Source organism: Echinops telfairi, unplaced genomic scaffold (genome assembly GCF_000313985.2).
Source record: "Echinops telfairi isolate 266 unplaced genomic scaffold, ASM31398v2 ScPeMD7_5;HRSCAF=22, whole genome shotgun sequence".
In the NCBI taxonomy this organism is placed as follows: domain Eukaryota; kingdom Metazoa; phylum Chordata; class Mammalia; order Afrosoricida; family Tenrecidae; genus Echinops; species Echinops telfairi.
Genome location: NW_022103901.1, coordinates 15,686,680 through 15,707,621, shown reverse-complemented (window position 1 = coordinate 15,707,621; position 20,942 = coordinate 15,686,680). Strand labels below are relative to the sequence as shown.

The 20,942-nt window shown below is 50.9% G+C and overlaps 1 protein-coding gene across 7 annotated transcripts in view; it reads right to left on the bottom strand.

Moving 5' to 3' along the window:
* Positions 1-402: 402 nt before the first annotated feature.
* The window catches only part of TMEM219 (transmembrane protein 219), a 31,042-nt gene continuing 10,502 nt past the window's right edge, over positions 403-20,942 (bottom strand). The window contains exons 1-6 of one of the 7 annotated variants that reach the window (XM_045284065.1): positions 17,628-17,689; positions 16,488-16,686; positions 16,203-16,392; positions 4,337-4,566; positions 2,523-2,692; positions 403-512 (exon numbers count right to left, since the gene is read on the bottom strand). In XM_045284065.1, the coding sequence (XP_045140000.1) occupies positions 2,555-2,692; positions 4,337-4,566; positions 16,203-16,392; positions 16,488-16,652 (723 nt within the window). In that variant the 5' untranslated portion in view covers positions 16,653-16,686; positions 17,628-17,689 and the 3' untranslated portion in view covers positions 403-512; positions 2,523-2,554. The other 6 variants (XM_045284062.1, XM_045284064.1, XM_045284069.1 and 3 more) reach the window with 6 other exon arrangements.

Here is a 20,942-nt window from a genome sequence, read left to right as displayed (position 1 = left end):
AGAGGTGGGAAGACGGCGGCTGGGCGCGGAAAAGGCGGGAAAACGGACCGCTCGGAAGCCGGGAACCCTCCTGCCTGGGTCGCGGGCTCCCCAATCGAGGCATCGGGGCCAGCAAATGCTGGGGAGGCTCCATGGGTCCAAGCCATCGTGAAACGGAGGGCCCGAGGACTCGCGTGACCTGCCCAAGGTCACAGTGCATGTACGGCAAAGCACCTTCCAGCTGGCTGGAATGGCCCATCTTATTCCACGGACGAAAACGCGGCGTCAAGGGGCAGCTTGGGGGGCGGCCTGCCGGAACCTATGGCCTAACAGCCAGGATCCCGAATGGGGTATTCCCTGGGGGAAATACCCCATTGCCCCCAAATTCCCACCTCACCCCAGCCCCCAGTCAACACCCCTGGACACTGGGCAAAATAAGCCTTTTATTTTCCCCACATCCCCAGCTCTTCACTGTTTGCACCGTCTCTTCCAACTCGGAACCAGGGCCCAAGAGGTTGCTGCAGACCCGGGACCTGCGGAGGAGAGACGGACAATGAAAAACAGCGGCAGGTGCGCGCCAGGGCCTTTGGGGCAGGCTCTAGGCTAACTGTCACAATTGAGGAAGGAGCCACAGGAAGTGACTGGAGCCAGGAGTGGCACTGGGCCCAGTCAGGATGGCCTCAGGGCTCTGGGATCTGCCAGGGTTCAGAATCTAGCCTGCAATCCTGGTTGACTCATCGCCAAAAAGGCTGAGGTGGTTCCACCCACTTCCTGTCCCTGGTAGGTGGCTGGGACCGGCAGACAAGCTGAGCCAAGTTGCCCTTGAACTTCCAGTCCCTCTAGTGGAGCCCTTCCTTCCCTGGGTCAGAGCAGCCACTGCTTCTCCCAGCTCTTCCCGGGAGCGGAGCACAGCACAGCACAGCATAGCAGCCATGCCACCAGCGGGTGCATCGTGTCTGATGGTCTTCAAAGAATTGGTAGAAATATGGAACTGAATGATAACAGGATGTTTCCATGCACTTTTTGAAGCCACTTGTATGGCTCTCAGATTACAAGACCCACTCGCCAGAATTTTTTTTTTAACAGATATATTTCCCCCCTAATAAGCTAATGTGAACTAATTTAGCACCCGCTTTGTGAAGGAGCCTCTTATCAGGACCAACTTTTCTTCTAAATGCAATAAAGCCAAAATGGAAGCGGCATGGTCCATGCCATGTGCTTGGGCACTTGTAGCACCTTGTAAATGGTGGCTTAACGTCATCAATGAGATTTCTGGGTGCTGCTCAAGTTACATTTTATTTAAAAATGATCATACTGCTGTGTTACGATTTTAGCGCACAGGAGCAAGACACGCATGTGTCTTCCTCAGGATGCACCAACTCTGAACCTTTTAAACTCACCGCTGTTGCCGATAAAAAAAAAAATGTGAAAAAAGAGGAGCTGATACCAAGGGCTCAATAGAAAGTAATTATCTAGAAAAGAACGATGGCAACATATGTACAAATATGCCTGATACAACTGACGTATGGATTGTAATAAGAACTGTAAGGGCCCTCAATACAAGGCACGCATGTGTATAGCTCATGTAAAGGAGCCTGGTAGCGTCGTGGGTGCGTGATGAGCCACTAACTGCAAGGTCAGCAGTTTGAAACCACCAGCCACTCCTTGGGAGAAGATGGCGCTTTATACTTCCGACAAAATTTTAGTCTCCGCAGCTCCCAGGGGCGATTCTACGCTGAGCTGCGGGGTCGCTCTGAGTCGGCTTCGACTCGATGGCAGGGAGGGTTTGCGTAGTTTGGGGTTGTATTTCATGGATCTGTAAGATTCCGTGGCCCACAAAACAATTTTTTTTCAGGTTGCATGTAAATTACTGACACAAGCGTCTGTACTGTATGATAGCTAACCTTTTTATAAAGTTCAAAAAGGCAAAAAAGACTAAACCGTATTGTTTAGGAAGGAACGCTTGGTGATAAGTGATGGAGCGAGATGGTAGTTACCTCTAAGGCAGCGGTTCTCAACCTTTGGGGGCCGAACGACCCTTTCACGGGTCACCCGATTCATCACAGTAGCAAAATGACAGTGCTGAAGTAGCAAACGACAATAATTTTATGGTTGGGGGGAACATGAGGCACTGTACTCCAGGGCCTTGGCCTGTGGCAGGTGGAGACCACTGCTCCAGGGGGAGGAGGATGTGGTCAGAGAGAGTGACAAAGAGGAACTCCAGGGAACTGGCAGGAGGGTTGGGTGGGTTGGCGTTTTAGTTTGAGTCGGGTTTACAAGGTCTGCGTTGCCATCATTTGCCCAGCTGTCCGTGTAGATGTTGTGGGCTTTTCTACCCTGAGTGTTAAAAGTTTTAATAGTGAGAAGAAAAGCGTTGACTGCTGGTGTACACTGTTCCCAGGGGCAGCTGAAGGCGGATAGGGTTCCCATGGGCCCGAGGAAGCAACAGTTGGGGACGGATCCGCAAGCTCTCCACTGTCTAAAATCACCACTCCTACCCCACTCCCTCTCCCCAAACGGCTGAGGCGGGTAAAGAATCTCACCTGAGAAGGCGGCAGGCCCTGGGGCCAGTGACTCAGAGCCGGGTTCGAGACCAGTGAGGCTCCCGGTTCGGCTGGAAGCACACTGCGGTGACACAGCCGAGGAGGCCACAGAAGAGCAGCAGGAAAGAGCCCGAGGCCAGCAGCCTGGAGCCACACAGGGCCAGCTCCTCCTGGAGGCGGGAACAAGGGAGGAGGCGAGGGAGATGGAGCACGTGCCCTGGGGAAGACCTCTGACCCCCAGCCCACGGGTTAGAGACGGAGGGGGGCAGGAGAGGCTTCTTGCTACACAAGCCAACATTTGGCTTCAATGGCTTACAAACAGCTTTTCTGCCTGCCCCATGACTCAACTTGAATCCCTATAGAGTAGCTGCTCTCAACCTGTGGGTCTCGACCCCTTTGGGGGTCAAATGACCCTTTCACAGGGGTCGCCCGATCCATCACAGTAGCAAAATTAGTGATGAAGTAGCAACAATACTTTTATGGTTGGGGGTCACCACCACGTGAGGAACAGTATGAAAGGGTGGCGGCGAGGAGGGTCGAGAACCGCTGTCCGAGGGCTTCCACGAGAGAGGAGCACTCTGTGTTCTCTGTACTGTACAGATGCACACGCAGGGCCAGGTGTGGAGCCCAGGCTGTTTGACTGCAAGCTCTCAGGTCATGCTCCTTACGGGGGTCCTTTCAAGGCTACACTTCTAAGGCAAGAGCATGCAGCAGCCTCCCAACGGATCCCTGCCCTTTACTACAGCCAATCTCCACCCAACCCTAGTGGAGTGTCCCCTCCCTTCTCAAACCCTGCAGTGTCCAGTCGGAACATCTGGATGTTCCCGGTGCCTCGTCATCTACCCCTGCAGCCTCTCCTCCTAGAACTTCCAGATCATGGAGTTCCCCCCCAAAGGCTGACCATTTTTTCAATCTCCAGGCCGGTGCTCACGCTCCAGGTCTTTGCCTGACATGCAGTCCGCCTCTTCTGACAGTTTCCTCCCACCCCCACTGCTTTTCCTACGCAAACCTCATGCTTTCAAGGATCTGTCTGGGAAGGCAGGACAAGGCTGGAACTGGAAGTCAGAGCGGGGGGTTGCAACTCTGGCTGTGCCACTCAGCCACAGCCTTGGGCAGTTCTCTCCCTCTCTGTAAATGTTTCCTCATCTGTAAGATGGGATCACACCTCCCTCACAGGGCTATTTTTAAGATCAAATGAGGCAATGAACCTGAAAGGACTGTGTGCATTATAAACTACTGTGCACAATTCTCTTTCTTAAAGGCCACCTTCCCTGTGAAGCACTCTCCATAAATGTTCCAGTCAGGGCTAACTGCTCTCTACTCTGTGTTTATAGAACACTCTGCTCACATCTCTATCATAGCTATTAGCGCATTCGGCCTCTTAATACAGTTTCTGAATGCCTTTGAGGTAGAGAGCGTGTTTTCTCTCACTGACAGACACTTATTAATAGTACTATCTGTCATTGATCAAACCTCCATCATTTACCAGGCATTGTGCAGTTTACATTCATTCGCATCGAATCGTTATCTGCTGGTCTTAGAAGATGGTGTCATGGTTTCCATTTCACAGAAGCAGCAGCTGAGGCCCAAGGAGTGTGCTCCAAGGCCATCTACCGCAGCCCGGGCCAGAGTGCAGAGCGGTGCTTTTCTGACTGGCTAGCACCACCTCCTGGAGCTCCCGGGTCATAACACCCTGCAGGGCGGTCTATGAGACCCGGCGGCTGGGAAATGGCTGGGAAGAACAGGTAAGAATAGCTCGGGTGGAAGAAAAGGGCACAGGGGACAAGTGGCATCCAGGATGCTGCGGCTCTTACTGAGGTGAGCAGTTTGGTGAGCACAAGGCCTTCGTGGCTCCACACTCTGACACAGCCCACAGCCGTCTTCGGGCTCAGAGTGGCGTTCCCTGCTCCCTCCTCTGAGCAGGACATGGGTGGCTGGCTGGTCGGCAGGATCGGCTGGGCAGCACTGAAATACAGGCAGGTTCCTGGTGTCCTTCTGGGGGTTACCCTGGCTGTAATGAGGACCCGTTCTTCCGCAAAAGACCCTGTGAGGCCCAGGGGAGAAAGAAAAGAAAGTGAAGGGTGGAGTGGGGGCCCTCTGTTCCCAGCTTTCTATTCATGGCGGGGCTTTTGGGCACCAATTCTGTTCAAGAGTAAAGTCCTCCGTCTGCCATAATTCACAACATCAGGAAATGAAGGGAACCGTGGGCCAATGTAAATGAAAATTAACTTAGATTAGCTTGCACGCCATGAAACAGTAATACCAGCACTCGCCAGGTCCCCAAGAAATGGGCGTAGATGCACATTACCCATGTCCGTCTGGGTGATGTGTCTTCCTTTTTAGGAAAGCGGGTTTCCACTAGCTACCAAAATCCATTTAAGAATTCACACTCCATTTCAAACAAATGGGTAAAGGACAACCTGTTCAACCAGCACATGACCTAGGGACAATTTCCACTAGGAAAAAAAAAAGTTGGACTCATCTCACACTATAAACAAAATAAAATCCAGATGGATTAATGAGCTAGACAAACAAACAAGCAGGCCCCTAAACAAGTATGAAAAGAAAACACAAAGACACTGATGAACACCTCGCAGCTAACATCACACTCAACAGCGAAAGACTGAATGCCTCCTCACTAAGATCAGGAACAAGACAGAGATGCCCTCTTGTACGAATGCTATTCAATACCTTCTTAAAGTCTTAGCCAGGTAAACTCAATTAGGATAGGGAGGAAAAAACCACCAATCATAAAAGGTATCCAACTGAGGAGGAAATAGAACTACCCGCTTGCCCAAGTGATGTGATCTTACACAGAGAAAACCCCAAAGAATCCACAATAAAGCTATTAGAACAATACAGGAATTCAGCAAGATGGCACGAAAGACTATAAACACATAAACCCAGCAGGGTTTCTATGGATCAGCAAGGAGCACACAAAAGAAAACCAAGGACAGATTACCTCTAAACGAATAAGATACCTGGGAATAACTTTAACCAGGGAAGTAAATTACTTGTACACCGAAAATCGTATCGCACTACTAAAGGAAACGGCGGTGCATTCGGGTTTATGGCTTGAAGGCCTACCAGGGTTAACGGCAGCCCAGATTACCCAAAGCAATCAATACAACTCCCACGCAAGTGCCAGCGTCCGTGTTTTAAAGGCAGAACTACCATACAGGGCTCAATTCTGGGTTTCAACCCATAAAGCTATAGTCTTCTGGAAGGATGGGGCCCGTGTGGAATCACCCGCTGTGCTCCTGTTGTTAGACCAGGAAATCAAGAGGGATGGAAGGAGAAGCTGCCTGGAACTTCAGGCCAAGACGTGAGAGGGGTTGAAAGGGGACCACCTACGTTGCAGAGGAGACAGTTCTGTTGGTGCGTGTGGTGGGTGGTTGGGGAGAACGATCCACACAGCGGCAACGGATGTTAAACCATGAGTGTAGGAAACCTAGGGGGACGATGGGCCAGATTCTAGGTACCTGAGTAGACACTACGAATCCCTTTCCATGCAGCCTTCAGTGAACCACACATGGACTAAGCACCAGGATGATCACGGAAGCTGACCTGGCAGGCAGCAGGGCACAATGCAGGGGCGGCATCAGAGGCCCTGCTGAATGAACTGAACCCTGCCTCAAAGCTGCCTGCACCCTTGGACTAAGGGCTGGGGTTCTTGGATGGGAGAGGAGGCAGAGTGGCCGTCCCATGATTGCGGGAGTGGCAGTCATTGGGCCTTGTGGGGAACCCTCGGCTTGGTGGGTGTCTGGTAGAAGGGGGTCCAAGATCACCATACATGCAGTGTCTCAGTGCCCACCCTGCAGTGTTTGGAATCCACCACCGAACAGGGACCTGTACTTGGGGGAGTTGGCCGCAGGAAGGCTCCCAAGGGCATCAACCCCACGCTTGGGTCAACTGAGCCCAATCAAAGGAAAGATTGGACTGTGTAGGGCAAAGACTCGTGGGCTGCAGCTCAAGGCGAGAATACCAGCACAGACTTCCCATACCGATATGGCATGCTGAGACTTTGGGGACACTGATGAGGGTAACAATGCACTTGACAGACACCAGGGAGGGGTGGGGATTGACCATGCTGCACGTCTTTATACAGGTTGTTGTCTCCCCGCTGGCAGCTTGCTTTTTTGTGTGGTTTTGATTTTTTCAGGTTTTGGGGGGGTATGTGTGTTCTGTTCGGCTCCTGATTGGCTGATGGCTGCTACTGATGCAGTTCTTGTAGGCTTATGATGTCATATTACGACCAACAAAGTAAACCTGAGAAGTGCGCCCCACAAGCAGACGGACTCAGGGTGCCTACCTAACTCTAACCCTAATTCAAGAGCACTTAGTTCTGACCACATGGCCCTGCTGGATACTCACCTTCATGAAAGGATCACTGAAGATAAGGGTGCTACAGCAAAGTGTGGTGAAGAAAGCAGACGGTGCCCGGCTATCAATCGGGAATAGTGTGTGGGGTCTTAAAGCCATGTGTTCAAACAAGCAGCCATCTAAGCGAGGAGTCAACTAAGACCACACAGAAGAAGCACGTCAGCTTGTGTGATCCGATGATGACAATTAAAAAGTTCGAATGTGGCGAAGGGAAAAGTATCAGAGCTAAAATGATGAACAATCAGTAGAAGGCTATGGAGGACGGTGGGAGGCCAGAATGCATCTGCAGAGCACCTGGTCAGACTGAGCCACTGACAGATCCACTCTGGCCACAGGCAAGAGTTTCAACCAGCCTTGCGGCCAGACAGACCACTGTCATCTTGAACATGCTGGATCCAACTCGATGCTTGGCCAGATGACCTCCTTACAGACCTGACCTGAGTTGACAGAAATTTCCTCCCTGGCTTTTGGAAGGTGGATGAGGGCCTTTTGTTTCTTACTCATTATTTGTCCGAGGGGCACCAAAAAAAGCTAAAAACAACTTTATCACCTTCAAAGTACTCTCCATGACACTTCATACGTTTGTCAACTCTGTGATTCTTGGAAACATTTTTCAAACTCATCTGTTTGGATGACTGACAGCCCCTCCTTCATTGTTTCCTTCACCTCTTCTGTGTCCTCAAATTGTCCTTTCATGTCCCTCTGCATTTGCAGAAACAAAAAAAAAGTCGCATGGAGCAAGGTCAGGTGAGTAAGGTGCGTGGAGCAAGAAAGACAAGCTGTTTTTTGCCCAAAACTGGCACACTGAGAAGGCTGCGTGAGCAGATGGAAAAACCAATCCCCCATCTGCCACAAATCAGAACTTTTTTGTTGCACACTGTTACACTATCTTGTCAGAACCTCTAAACAGAGAGCTTGATTAACAGTCTGAGCTGGTGGAACAAACTTCAAATGCACACAAATCCTTATTTTCATCTGTTTGGGAAATTGACAGAAGTCCAGACGAGGTTTGTCATCAGTCGACATTTCACCTTTTTCTGAAAGGAGAAAACCACTCGTACACTTGAGTTTTTCCCACAGTGCTGTCCTTGTAAGCAGTGTTCAACATCACAACAGTTTCTGCGGCGTTTTATTCAAGCAGGAAACAAAATGTCAGAGCTGTACCCCTAGTAGGGAAAAATGCATACGTACTACACAGCTCTGCCCAGAGAGCTTTTTTCTGGGCACCCCCCCCCCGCTATTTTGGTCTTTATATTATTGTTTTATCCTTATGACTATATTTCCAATTTGGTTTTTATTGTTTCTATTGGGTTTCCCAGTTGGTGACCCACAAGAGGGGTAAATGCATACGATAATAATTGATACAGGGGTTGGGAGGGGATGCAGAAATGGGGAAAGGGTGATAGGGAGGGAAGGGGGATTTCAGGAGTGGGAAATGAAGATGGGAGGGGGAGGGAGCACTACAACTGACTGATTGCACAACTCATTTTAAAGGCGATTTAACCATTGGGGGAGGGGTATAATGCTAAACTTGACAGGGTACTAATTATGCAATTCTTGATATGATTGAACTATTGAACTATGTAAATTATGAGCCAATAAAACCATAAAAAAAGGAAAATGTTCAAAAAATAAATAAGAAATAAAGTTACGATAACTAAGACAGTCTGACACTGGTATAATCACAGACATATAGGTCAAGGGAATAGAACTGAGAGTCCAGAAATATATCCACACCTCTTGGGGTTCGGTTGTTTTTTGCCAGGGGCCCCAGTTCCTTCCATTGGGAAGGAGGAGTCTTTTCAATAAATGGTGCTGGGAAACCGGACTTCCACACGTAGAAGAGAGAACCGGGATCCAAGCCTCAGACCGTGAACAAGTATCAAGTAAAAATGAGCAAGGACCTAATGTGAAAACTGTAGTAGGGGCCCACTGAGACAATTTCAACTCACAGCGACCCCACGTGGCAGAGCAAAACCAACCCACAGGGTTTCCCTGGCTGTAATCTTTACCGAAGCAAAGGACAGGTCTCTCCCCATTGGAGCAGTGGTGGATGTGAACTGCCAACCTTTTTGTTTACTGCTGAGCACTGTTTATGCCACCTCTCTCCCTGCCGTTGGGTCAATTCCAACTCATAGTGACCCTGTAGGACAGGGTAGAACTGCCCTGTGGGTTTCTGAGCTGTCACTCTTGAAAACCTTATCTTTCCCCTATGGAATTAAAGGTGGTTTTGAACTGCAGACTGTGTGGTTAGCAGCTCAACGGGTAAGCACGACGCTACCAGGGCTCCTTAAATGTGGACATTAAAAGCACGCAATTCTTAGAAGGAAATATAGGTGTGTGGATGCAGAACCTAGAGGCTCACTGGTGGCGTAGTAGTTATGAGTCGGACAGAGAATGGCGAGGTCAGCAGTTTGAAACCAGCAGCCGTTCCTCGGGAGAAAGATGGGGCTTTCCACTCCAGGAAACAGTTCGGGTGGGAAGCTCACAGAGGCGGTTCTACCCTGGCCTGGAGGGTCGCTCTGAGTCGGCCTCGGCTCAACGGCAGAGCGCTGGGTTTTGGTTTGGGATGCAGAACCGCGTTTGGAACAACGATGAGCTCAAGATCGCACAAACAGCAGCAGCAAGAGAAACAGAAACGGGACATCACGAGCATGAAATACTTTTGTTCATCAAAGGACTTGATCGAAAATGGGGAAAGACAGCCTACGAGCTTAAGGGAACAGTCCCAGGAGCCAGAGCTCCGAGAAGAGTCTAATATCCAAAATCCACTTTAAAATTTTCTACAATTGCACAACAAAAACCACCCAATTTTTAAAAAACGGGCAAAGGGCTTGCTTGGGCCGTTTGTTCAGAAACACACATGAAAAGATGCTCAGCATCGTCAGCGAGCCAAGACCCCAACGAGGTACCCCCAGCCCCCAGCAGAGTGGCAGTGATCAGAGGAACAAACTGTACTCCTAAGCCGAGGAACAGGCAGGCCTCGGCTGGCACCTCCTTTTGTGATGCTTTAGACACAGTGTCTGCACAATTGTACGAATGGAAAGCGTGTGGCCACACTGCGTGGAGTGAGCCGACCGGCGCCATTTTTTCCACCGTCTGGGCTCCCGTCCTAGCTCAGCGTCACCTTCTGGTCCCTCTCACACGTTACTCCCAGCGCTGTCATCAGGCTCATGCCTATTTAACGAGTCCTGGGAGCGCAGTGGGTTCATCACAGAGCCGCTCGTCACAAGGCCAGCGGTCCGGACCCACCAGCCGATCTGCAGGACAAGCTGAGGCTGTCTGCTCCCATAATCAAGTCTCGGAAACCCTACGGGGCAGTGGTACCCTGTCCGATAGGGTCCCTTCGGGTCAAAGCGGAGTCTCTGGCAGGGGTGTGGATTTGGTTTGGGGATTATGGCACTTTGTACTTTTTACACGCACTGGGAAACAAAAAAATCCGTGCCATTTGCTTTCCTGCAGCATCCGGCTGGGACCCACCCTGCCATGTCTCCGAGGCCTGCCTGCGCTGCCCTCCCCCCAAGTGAAAGCAGGACCCCCAGCAGACCCCATGCACCCTGTTCACTGCAGGACTTTGACAATAGCCCAAAGGGGCAAACAAGAAGTACCCGTAGCTCACTGTGTGTTCTGCCCACCTTCACGGGGACCGGAGTCCCAATGCCCGCCGCACCTCGGACAAAGCAGACAGCATCGTGCTGTGCTGCCCAGGGGCACGCACTGCCATGTCTCGCTGAGGAAATCACATGAAACAAGGAGGTCCAGGAATGAGGTGAATTAAGCAGCGATATAAAAATCAAACTTCTTCGTGGTGCCCAGGGTGGGAGGGAGGAGGCAAAGGGAGGTTCTGGCTGAGGGAGAGTTGAGTTGATGTTAACGGTGGCGGACCAATCTGGAAAAGGACCGCAAGAACGATCACACAACCTGAAGAGTGTAACCTGGGTCCCTGAAGTAACTGTATGGGTATAGAGACTGTGGAAATGGGAGTGTAACCCGGGTCCCTGAAGTAACTGTACGGGTAGAGACTGGAAACGGGAGTGTAACCCGGGTCCCTGAAGTAACTGTACGGGTAGAGACTGTGGAAACGGGAGTGTAACCCGGGTCCCTGAAGTAACTGTACGGGTAGAGACTGTGGAAGCGGGAGTGTAACCAGGTCCCTGAACTAACCATAGGGGTAAAGATTTCGGAAACGGCTCTGTCTTGTTAGGTCCATCTTCATCACACCCCCGCCGCCCACTGCCATGGCGTCAGTGCTGACTCAGAACTCCCCCACAGGTCCACTTGAAACAGAACTCACTGTCTGGGAGTCTGACTCATCGTGCCCCTGCGGGACAGACAGAACTGACCTGATGGGATGCTAAGGCTGTTGATCTCCATGGGAACAGACAGCCTCCTCTTTTCCCAAGGAGTAGCTGGGAAGAGTCAAACTGCTGACCGTGTGGTTAACAGGCTGGCTCGTAATCCCCTATGCCAGTCGGGCTCCCTGTCTGTAGGTAGAGTAGAATTGGCCTGTGGGAGGCAGAGACTGTACATCTTTAGGGGAGCAGAGACTCATCTTTCTCCCAGACTGGTTGATGGGCTTGAACTGAAGACCCTGTAGTTCACAGCCCAATCCATCAACTACTATGTCCCCATTCCAACACTGAACTCACTGCCACTGAGTCTACTCGTAAGACGAAACAGAACTGCTCCACAGGGCTTCTGAGGCTGTGCGGCTGTGGGGAGCAGAGCGCCTCGTCGTTCGCCCACAGAGCAGCTGGTGGGTCTGAACCACTGACCTTCAGGTCAGCAGCCCAACACATAACCCGTGACACACCCCGGCTCCTTTGTTTGTTTTCCCCCCAATCACCATAAAAATTTTATGAATACAGAAGAATATTTGTGTTTTTAGAATGTGGAGAGCCTTCCAACGACAGACCCAAAAGCTAAAATCCTTAAAAGAAAAGAAGTTGGAAGTAGGTTAAAAAAAAGAAAAGCTAAAAGCCTTAATAAAAGGCAAGCCGGAGAAATCTGGCCTCATGGGAGTAAAGGTTTCTATAGAATAAAACAAAGTTAAAAGAACAAATGAGTAATAGATTGTTTGCAAACATATTTAATTGACAAATGGTTTACTACCCACCATGTCTTAAGACCTCCTCAAAATCAAAGAAGACAAATAGTTTAAAGCAGGGAGGGAAGGCTTTGTTATGTCTGTTCCGGAATCTACCGTGGAAGGCAGGCCCTTTCACCCAGTCACATCATTTGTAGAAATCAATCCTAAGGAAAGAATTCAGAAGGAAAACGCTGACTCTACCAGAAACGTGTGTCTACCAATAATACCGGTAAGAAACAATTGCCATGGTAAAGATGATAGCGAAATCATTAACGAATGAAGGCCTGAAGATGACACATAATAATTGATAAGTCATCAAGGGCTCATGAGAGAGGGGGCAGCAAGGAGGGAGGGGGGAAAATGAGGAGCTGATACCAAGGGCTCAAGTAGAAAGCAAATGTTTTGAGAATGATGAGGGCAACAAATGTACAAGTGTGCTTGACATACAGTGGATGGATGTATAGATTGTGATAAGAGTTGAACAAGCCCCCAATACAATGATTTAAAACAAACAAGCAAAAAAACCCCAAATGATGGCCTGGCCACTTCAGGCCCTACTTTACAGCCAATAAATACCTACTTCGGACGTTGCTGTTGTCAGACGCAGTCTGCCCCAACCCTGTGTACAGCAAAAGAACCCTTGCCCGGCCTGTGCCAGCCTCACGATGGTACAGAAGTAGGAATATGGGTCAGCACTTTGGGAAGTATAGCCGGCCACATGCGCCACTGCCTATGGAGGCCACAGGAACCCACAGCGACCCTGTGGGACAGCACAGGACCCCAGAGGGTCTCCGAGGTAGCCCTCTTTCCAGAAAAGTGCCCTGGTGGCTGTGTGGGTTCAGTGTTGAGCGAGATTATCCACGCCTGGTTAATGATCAGAAGGAATTCAAGGGCGGCTTCATCTCTGGGGACTCTGCCAATGGCTCTGGGGCAGTAGCTGTCATCCATCCATAGCCTTCTGCAAATCGGGAGCTCAGAACTGAAGCTCGGATTGATGGGGAGCCCGCCAGCTGTGCTGTGGGGGAAAGACAGGGCAATCTGCTTCCTGAAAGATGGACAGCCTCGGAAGCCCTCGAGGGCAGTGCCGTCTTGAAGGCTCAGCCTGAGTCAGAAAGGACTGCGGCACCTTTCTTCCTGGGAATGGCTGCTGGGTGTGAACCTCCCACCTTGGAGTTCACAATCCAGAGCTTTCACCACGGCGCCACCAGGGCCCCTTGCCCCATCATTACCACTCTAGAAAAAAACATGTAAAAGGCCGAAAGAGAATGTCTCTCCCTGCGTCTACCCGCTCCAGATGGCATCAGCCACTCTCTCTGCCAACCCCCCACTTCTAATGTCCGTCTCAAATCAATTCTCTGCTCAGGTTCCTCTTTACAGCACCCACTCCAGCTAACTGGCCTTCCTGCATGTGGATACCCTCCGGCCGGTCAGGGGACCAGCAGCATAATCTTTTCAAATGACCCAACAACAAAACGCCATTCTTTTCGTTCTGATCAACCGGTTGAGTCTCCGCAGGACACAGGAAAAATGCAATCACCTTGGCCCAGCACACAAGACCCTTGTGGACTTTTTGCTGCTTCTTCATTCACACTGTTCTCTCACCAAACAGAAGCCCTATGCACGGTTCCCACCTGCGGCCTCTGTCCTTCACGAGCACCCTGAAGATAACAACAGAGATAACCCACAGAACAGAAGAAAGGATCTGGAATCATCACTCTGATAAGAAGAGACTTCTACTCAGAACGCAGAAATCTTATAGCTCAAAAAAAAAAAAAAAAAGAAATCTTATAGCTCAAGACTAAAAAGGCAAATAACCCAATTAAGAAATGTGCCATGGGATATACAGCTCCCCAAGGAAGATAGACAAATAACCAATAAGCACACAGAACGATGTTCAACATCATTAGCCATCAGGGAAATGCAAATCAAAGTCACACCCTTTCATCAAACTTGAATGAAAAGGGGAGACAGATTTTGCCCAGGGTGTGGAGGAATGTCACGCTTTATTGTCTACTGGTGGGAACATAACTGGTACAGCCACACTTGAAAGCCACCTGACAGTCTCTCAAAAAGTTAAACAGAGTGGCCACATGAGCCTGTAATTCCACTTTTATACACCCGAGAGAAATGAAAACATGCCCAGACACAAGTGTGTACAAAAATGTTCACATGAGAATAATTAATGCTGGCTAAAACACAGAAACTCAAATGACCATCAAGCCCTGAATGGACAAACCAAACACGGTATATCCAGACCGTGGAATACTATACAGCTATAAAAAGGAAGGAGGTACTGATACATGCATGAATTTTGAGATTAGCCTAAGGGAAATAAGGTAGACACAGAAAAAAGTATGCTCTATGACTCCGAAATTGGAACATCAACAAGGGCAGAGAGTAGACTAGAGGTGGCTTAGGGCGGGGGGCCTGGGAGGCAATGGGGAATAATTGCTACAGAACGTGGGGTTTCTTTTGGAAGTAAAGAAACAGTCTAAGGCTGACTGGGGTGATGTATTAAAAGCACCCTCTGGAGGTGAGTGGTTTGTACTGAATGTGAATTCTATCTCCGTAAAGCTGTGTTTCTAAACTAGTGAAAAGAAGAGTCACATGGTTCTGACGTCCGTAACATCAGATGCATTCTTTTCATCCTGGGCTTTGCTCACAGGTGTCATGTCACCTGGATCTGCCGAGACCCACTCCCACTCCCACACATACACATATTCACCTTCTGGAGACGCACCCGAGTCTATCTTACCTGGAAAAGAACGAAACATGGAGGCAGGAGCCCTAGGTTCAAGTCTCGCCTCGAATCCTGCTCCTGGAGAAGTCATTGCTATGCTATCCCAGGGAAGGTCATCAGACCCATCCCCGGGGCTGGATAGCAAGGTTAAGAGGCAAGAATCGGGAAAACATGGGCCAATGCCCACTGAGCACACAGCTAGCCTGGCACAAAAGCTGGTAGAAATGGAATGTGAAGGCGCAAGTCTTCTGGATGGCAGAGCCGTGTCATTTTGTACTTGCCCCCAAAGTTCCTGCCACTGTCCCCGGGAGAAGTGGGCTTTTAGAAATACCATTGTCTGATTTTATTGAGATACAAAGCATCGTGGCATCATAGAATGAGAGTGTTTTGGGAGCGGGGAGGGAGGGGAAAAATGAGGACCTGATGCCGGGGGCTTGAGTGGAGAGGAAATGTTTTGAGAATGATGAGGGCAATGAATGTACAAATGCGCTTTAATGTGTGGATTGTGATGAGAGTTGTATGAGCCCCGAATAAAATGATTAAAAAAAAAGAATGAGAGTGTTTTACATCACACTCAAAGCTCACCGACTTCGGGTCAATACTGATTCATAGTGACCCCTACAGGGCTGGGGAGAAATGGCCCTGGGAGTTTCCGAGGCTGGAGCTGTTGACTGCAGTAGAAAGCCCGCTTTCTCCCCTGGAGGAGCTGGTGGTTCAAACTGCTGATCTTGGGAGTGCAGCCCAACACCTCAACACTACGCCCACGACAGGGGTCCCAGTGTTTTACAGAAAGGACCTCAAAAGCCAGAGCATTTTACCTTCCCCTCCTCCCTCTTCGTCTTTCGATAAAACGAAGTTCTTCGATAAGAAAGCTGAGGCCAAATGTGACACAGGAGTTGATAGCACCTAATGACTCCATCATTCATCATTCTCCCAGAAGAAGACTCTTTGGAACTGGGTGCAGTCCAATTTTTTCTGCACCCTCCATCCATGTCAGGCAGTGCTGTGCTAAGCACACAGGGGACACCCAAGAGTTGGGCAGAACATGCTTCTCTGATAGCCTTGATGGGAAAATGAGCGCCTCTTTAAGAGAAGGGTGTACTGATGAAGAGGGGTGAGAAAGGTTCTCACCTAGCCCAAGCCTTAGCACTACCCAAGAACAGATGCAGAGAACCTCAGCCCCCGAAGGGGAAAGTGTATCGAGACCCTACACTGCAGAAACCCACAAGTGCAGAAAACAGACTAGGAATGGGGGCTTAGGAATAACTACTAAGGGGTGTGGGGGTTCTTTTTAAAGCACTCCAGCGTGTTCACTGGAAGTTTATAAGCCCCTCACAGCAGATGTGTGATGAAGGCCCAGAGATCACACAGCAGATGTGTGATGAAGGCCGAAGGTCACCGGACAGTGAGGGTGTTGACAACCCCCCAGCATTCTATCGCCCAACCCCTCAGTCCTCCCCCATCTTACCTTCCAGTCCCATCTGACTACCCAGGACCTCGGCTTGGAAAGTCTGGGTCTTGTTCCCATCCGGCCCATTTCCAAAGTCCAAGGTGGTCAGTAAGCCCACGACATGGGACTCACGCCACTTCCCTGGGCGAGACTCATTCACAGGACACAGGGTCAGCTGGCCGAAAGATCGCAAGAAGGAGACCCAGTCCTGTGTACAGAGAGGGCAAAGAGGGAGGTGAGAGGGGAGCAGCAATGAGAGCTTACCTGCGCGGGTGGCCGCCGGCCAGCTGGGTGGAGACGTACCTGAGGGATGTCAGGGCTGCGTAGGCCAGTCTGGTGGGTGAGCAGGAATCTGCCAAGGCTTAGGCCGGAGAGGCCAAGCAACAGCAGAATTAGAGTGGCACAGACCAGAGGTGGGTGGTGGGCCAGGCAGAGGTGCAGGTTGTGCCCTGCCTGGCAGCTGCCCATGGAAAGCGGAGGGGTTTGGGCTTCCACGGAGAGCCTGTTGGGAGACAGAGAGGGGGAACTAGACAAGAGCCTGCTGCGCTCGTTCATTTTAGTCGGAGGGAAGCTAAAGTGCAGAGCAGGCCAGGGGCTTGACAAGGGTCACACAACTAATGAGAGAGAGAACGGGGACAAGGACCCAGGGTTCCCGGCTCCCTCCCGGGTGTGGACTTCCTGCACCCCTCGGGAAATGTTTGCTGGGTTTCATTTTCAAGGTCATCAATGCGGAAGCAGGGGTGAGCACCCTGTGTTGGAACTCAAACGGGGCAATTGTCAGTGGGAGGAGGAAGAAGCCCTTTGGGGTTGGGTTTGGCTGTAGATGCTCCTCCAGCCACAGGCCCCCACCCCCACCCCCAGGAGGAAGTCAAAGCTGGAAAAAAGCTCCAGTTGAGAGCCACACTGCTGGCTTTGTGTGTCCCCCCTGCCATTCGTTGGCTCTGTGGATGCGAGTCAGCGCACTTCGTGTGAAATGGGGATTCTAAGAACACCACGTGATGACTCAACGTAGCGAAGGGCGCGGGTCTGCGTGGGACCAGGTCATGCAAGAGCTCAAGCGCCCATTGTCTCTCTCTGTGCCATTCTGACTGACCCCTGGGTCAGCAGGGCAAATGAGGCTAATAATACTGCGGGGGACACTGAGGCTGGGGGGAGGGGTTTAACGCAGGCGTGGTAAGGCCAAGGTCTGAAACCTGTCTCCTGCTTCCAAGTTGAGCACTCTTTCCACGCTACCATCTTATCCCACGCGAGAAGCGACAGCCCGAAGAAAAGGAACATCTGGAAGGCAAGGAGATACACATACGGGGTGGGGGGAGGAGGGCGCCAGGGAAGCACAGTTGTCAAAAATGCCCAGTCCCTGCCCAGCTTCCCGTTCCGGCACGCCCGGAAAAGGGAAAAGGAAGAGGGAGAGCCGGGGCCTGGAGGCGGGTAGCTAGCATGCACCTGGGCCCCCCACTGCCCCCCAAGGATCCCTCGTGCAGGAGCTCAGGCCCCGGGTGCAGCGCTGGCCGGCGGCGCCGGGCCCGTCCACCGCGCGCTCTCACCGCTCTAGGCCGGCGCCCCCCGTGACGTCACGCGTGAGCCGCGCAGGGGCGGGGCCCGAGCCCGAGCTTCCGCCCCGCCTCCCACTCGCCCCGCCCCTACGGCTGGGTGCGCATGCGCAGTGCTCAGGCCGGCACGCTTCCGGCCTCCCGTCGACCGGCTGGGCGCGGAGCCCGGATACTCCGAGGGGCCAGCAGAGAAGAGCGAGAACCCCGATGGAGGAGAGTAAAGGCCGAGGGAACTCATCTTAGGATACATGGTAGGACCCCCCACACACACACTTTCTCTCTCTCTACTCCCCACTCCTTCCCCCCACCTCACACCCCGAAAGACTCGGGGGGCGTTCCGGCGGAACTCTCGGCGGTGCGCATTTCCGCCCGGCCGCGCTCAACTTCCGGGTGAGGCCTTGAGTCCTCTCCTTGGGTCCTCCGTGAGGCTCGCGGTCGCCGGCCACGTTTGCATCCCAGAACGGCGAGGCTGCCCAGGGGAGACCATTGCATCTCCCCTTTTAGCGACTAGACATCGTCTCCTCTGAGAAAAATCACGCTACCCGGAGTCGGGAGCCCTGAGTTCAATTCCCCTCTTGATGGCGATCTCTGGATCAACCACCACCGAGCTCTCCCCGACCATCAATGCCCCCGCTGAACGACAAAAGGGGAGGGTTAAGAGTCAAGGCCGGGGAAGCCAGGGGTCCAGTGCCCATTGAGCACACAGCTAAAATCAGGGGGGGGAAACAACCCACTGCCATCCAGTCAATTCAGACTCATTGCGGCCCTGTCTAGAATTTCCAGACGATGTCTCCGGAGCAGCTGGGGAAGATTGAACTGTGAACCCTCGCTTACCCCACAGCGCCACCAGGGCTCAGCACGGGACAAAGACTGGTTGAAACAAAATGTGGGTATTTTAGGTCTTCGTGAAGTTGTTATCAGTCTTTCAGTCCCTGCCCCTGAAGTTTCTGGCACAGTCCCCTACAAGGTAAACCACAACGCGCTGCCATTGAGCCGACGTTGACTCCTGGTAACCTGATGAGTAGAACGGTCCCTGGAAATGTATGAAGCGAACTCTTTGTGGGAGCAGGAAGCTGCTGCTTTCTCCTGCGGAGCCACTAGTGAAATTGACCCTCCGACCCTGGAGCTCGCAGCTGTTTGCGGGTATAAAGGAGACCCCAATCGCATCATTTAAGGAGAACGTTTGTGAAGTCTTAAATTGGACAAAGGTTCTGCATTTGCATGAAGGAAACCACGATTGTGAGGTCATGACGCCCCAGGATTCATAGCAGCACATTTCCTTCAATAGGGGAGGGCACACAAAGGAAACTCACACATTCAGATTGGCCTCAAACCAGTAACAGTCCAGTGCACTCATCCAGAGGGCAAGGCTGTTCTCCTCCTTAGTTCATGGTAAGAAGGGGTTAGAGTTTAAATTCTGAGCACCCCAGTTCGCAAAAGAGTATCATGCATTTGAATTGCCGTGCTGAAGAGGGCTATTGAAAATACCATGAAGGGCTCACAGAATGGCCAGGGTGCTTCTTGGAAGAAAGGATGACCAGGCTTCATCTTACGTACTTCAGACATGTTGTCAGGAAAGAGCAGTCCCTGGAGAAGGACATCGTGTTTGGAAAATTAGGGGTAGAAAAAGAAGAAAGCCCTTAACAAGATGGACTGACACCTTGGCTGCAACAGTGAACTTGGGCATAGGAACAGTCGTGAGGAGGATGCGGCACCAGCCAGTGTTTCATTCTTTGGGGCATCAGGTTGCTGTGGGTCGAAGCTGGCTTATTGGCACCTAACAACAACAGCATGGATGGCAGTGGAAAAGAGGAAGACCCTATACAAGACGGATGGACACAGTGGCTGTATCAGTGGGCTAAAACATAACCGTTGTGAGGATGGCCCAGGCCCAGGCAGTGTTTCTTTCTGTGGTACATAGGGTAGGAACAGGCTCACTGGCATCTAACAACAATATCGGTGACAGACAGCCCAAACTCCATTTGCAGAGTCCTCCATATCACATAAGCCTCCATTGAATTCTTTCTGATCATTAATCAAGCATGGTGATGATCTTGCTCTCACTTGGAGAGATTACCTCCACCCCCCTCAGCCAGCTCAGGGAGGGGCTTTCTCGCTTAAGGGCTTGTCCTTGATGAAGATCACCTTACTGAGGGTGTTACTGACGGGAGGAGGGGAGGGGGGTTCACATAATCTTGAATCCTGTCCTATCAGTCTCCCGATAACTGCCTTGGTCAGAAGGCTCTGATCCAATCTTGTAAACCAGTGGTTCCCAGCCTTCCTAATGCAGTGACCCTTTCATACAGTTCCTCATGTTGTGAGCCTGAGCATAAAATTATTTTCCATAAATAAATAAATAAATAAAATATTTCTGTTGCTACTTCATCACTGTCATTTTGCTACTGTTATGAATCGTCATGTAAATATCTGATAGGCAGGATGTACTGTTACAAATTGAACATGATGAAACATAATTAAAGCATAGTGATGAATCACAAAACAATATGTAATTGTATATTGTGAAGTATTTATGTGTCTTCCACTGGTCTTAGGCAAACCCTGTGAAAGGGTCGTTTGACCCCAAAGGGGTCGAGACCCACAGGTTGAGAACCGCTGTTGTAAACCCTTCTCTCTAACAAAGTATGTGTCCCAATCACGGCCCTGTTCCTGGCACAATCTGTCGTACAGGTGTACAGGTGTTTGGGAGTCCCACCTGTATCAGCGATGTGTCGATTTGCCACCGATTGTGAATTTGTGACAGTTCTCTGTGTTCCAGGCCTTATGTACCTAGCATCCTGACTGAATCCCCCGACACCATTTAGACCTCATGCTCCAGGACTCCCTCCTCTGGATAATGCGTCCGTGTCCTGATGTTGTCTTTGTCTCTCTGAAGACTTAACAAATGTTCTCCTTAAATTGTACTTGGGATGGGGGTCTCTTTTGTGTCCTACGACACAGTCCTGGCCTTCTGCAAGCTAGGTGCTCAGAATCGAATCTGGTCCACAGCCTCATGGCTAACCCACGGTCACTACGGCTGCCCTGCCCCTAGGAAAAGGTGACCAGATTTAAAGCGGGACACCATTGGATGGGGTGGGGGGAGTTGTTTCTTGATTAAAAATTTGGTTTATATGGATCAAATAGACCATTCCTTAGCTTGTCGTGCATTCTTTCCAAAAATCAGGACTTTTTTAAAACACCAAAAATCGGG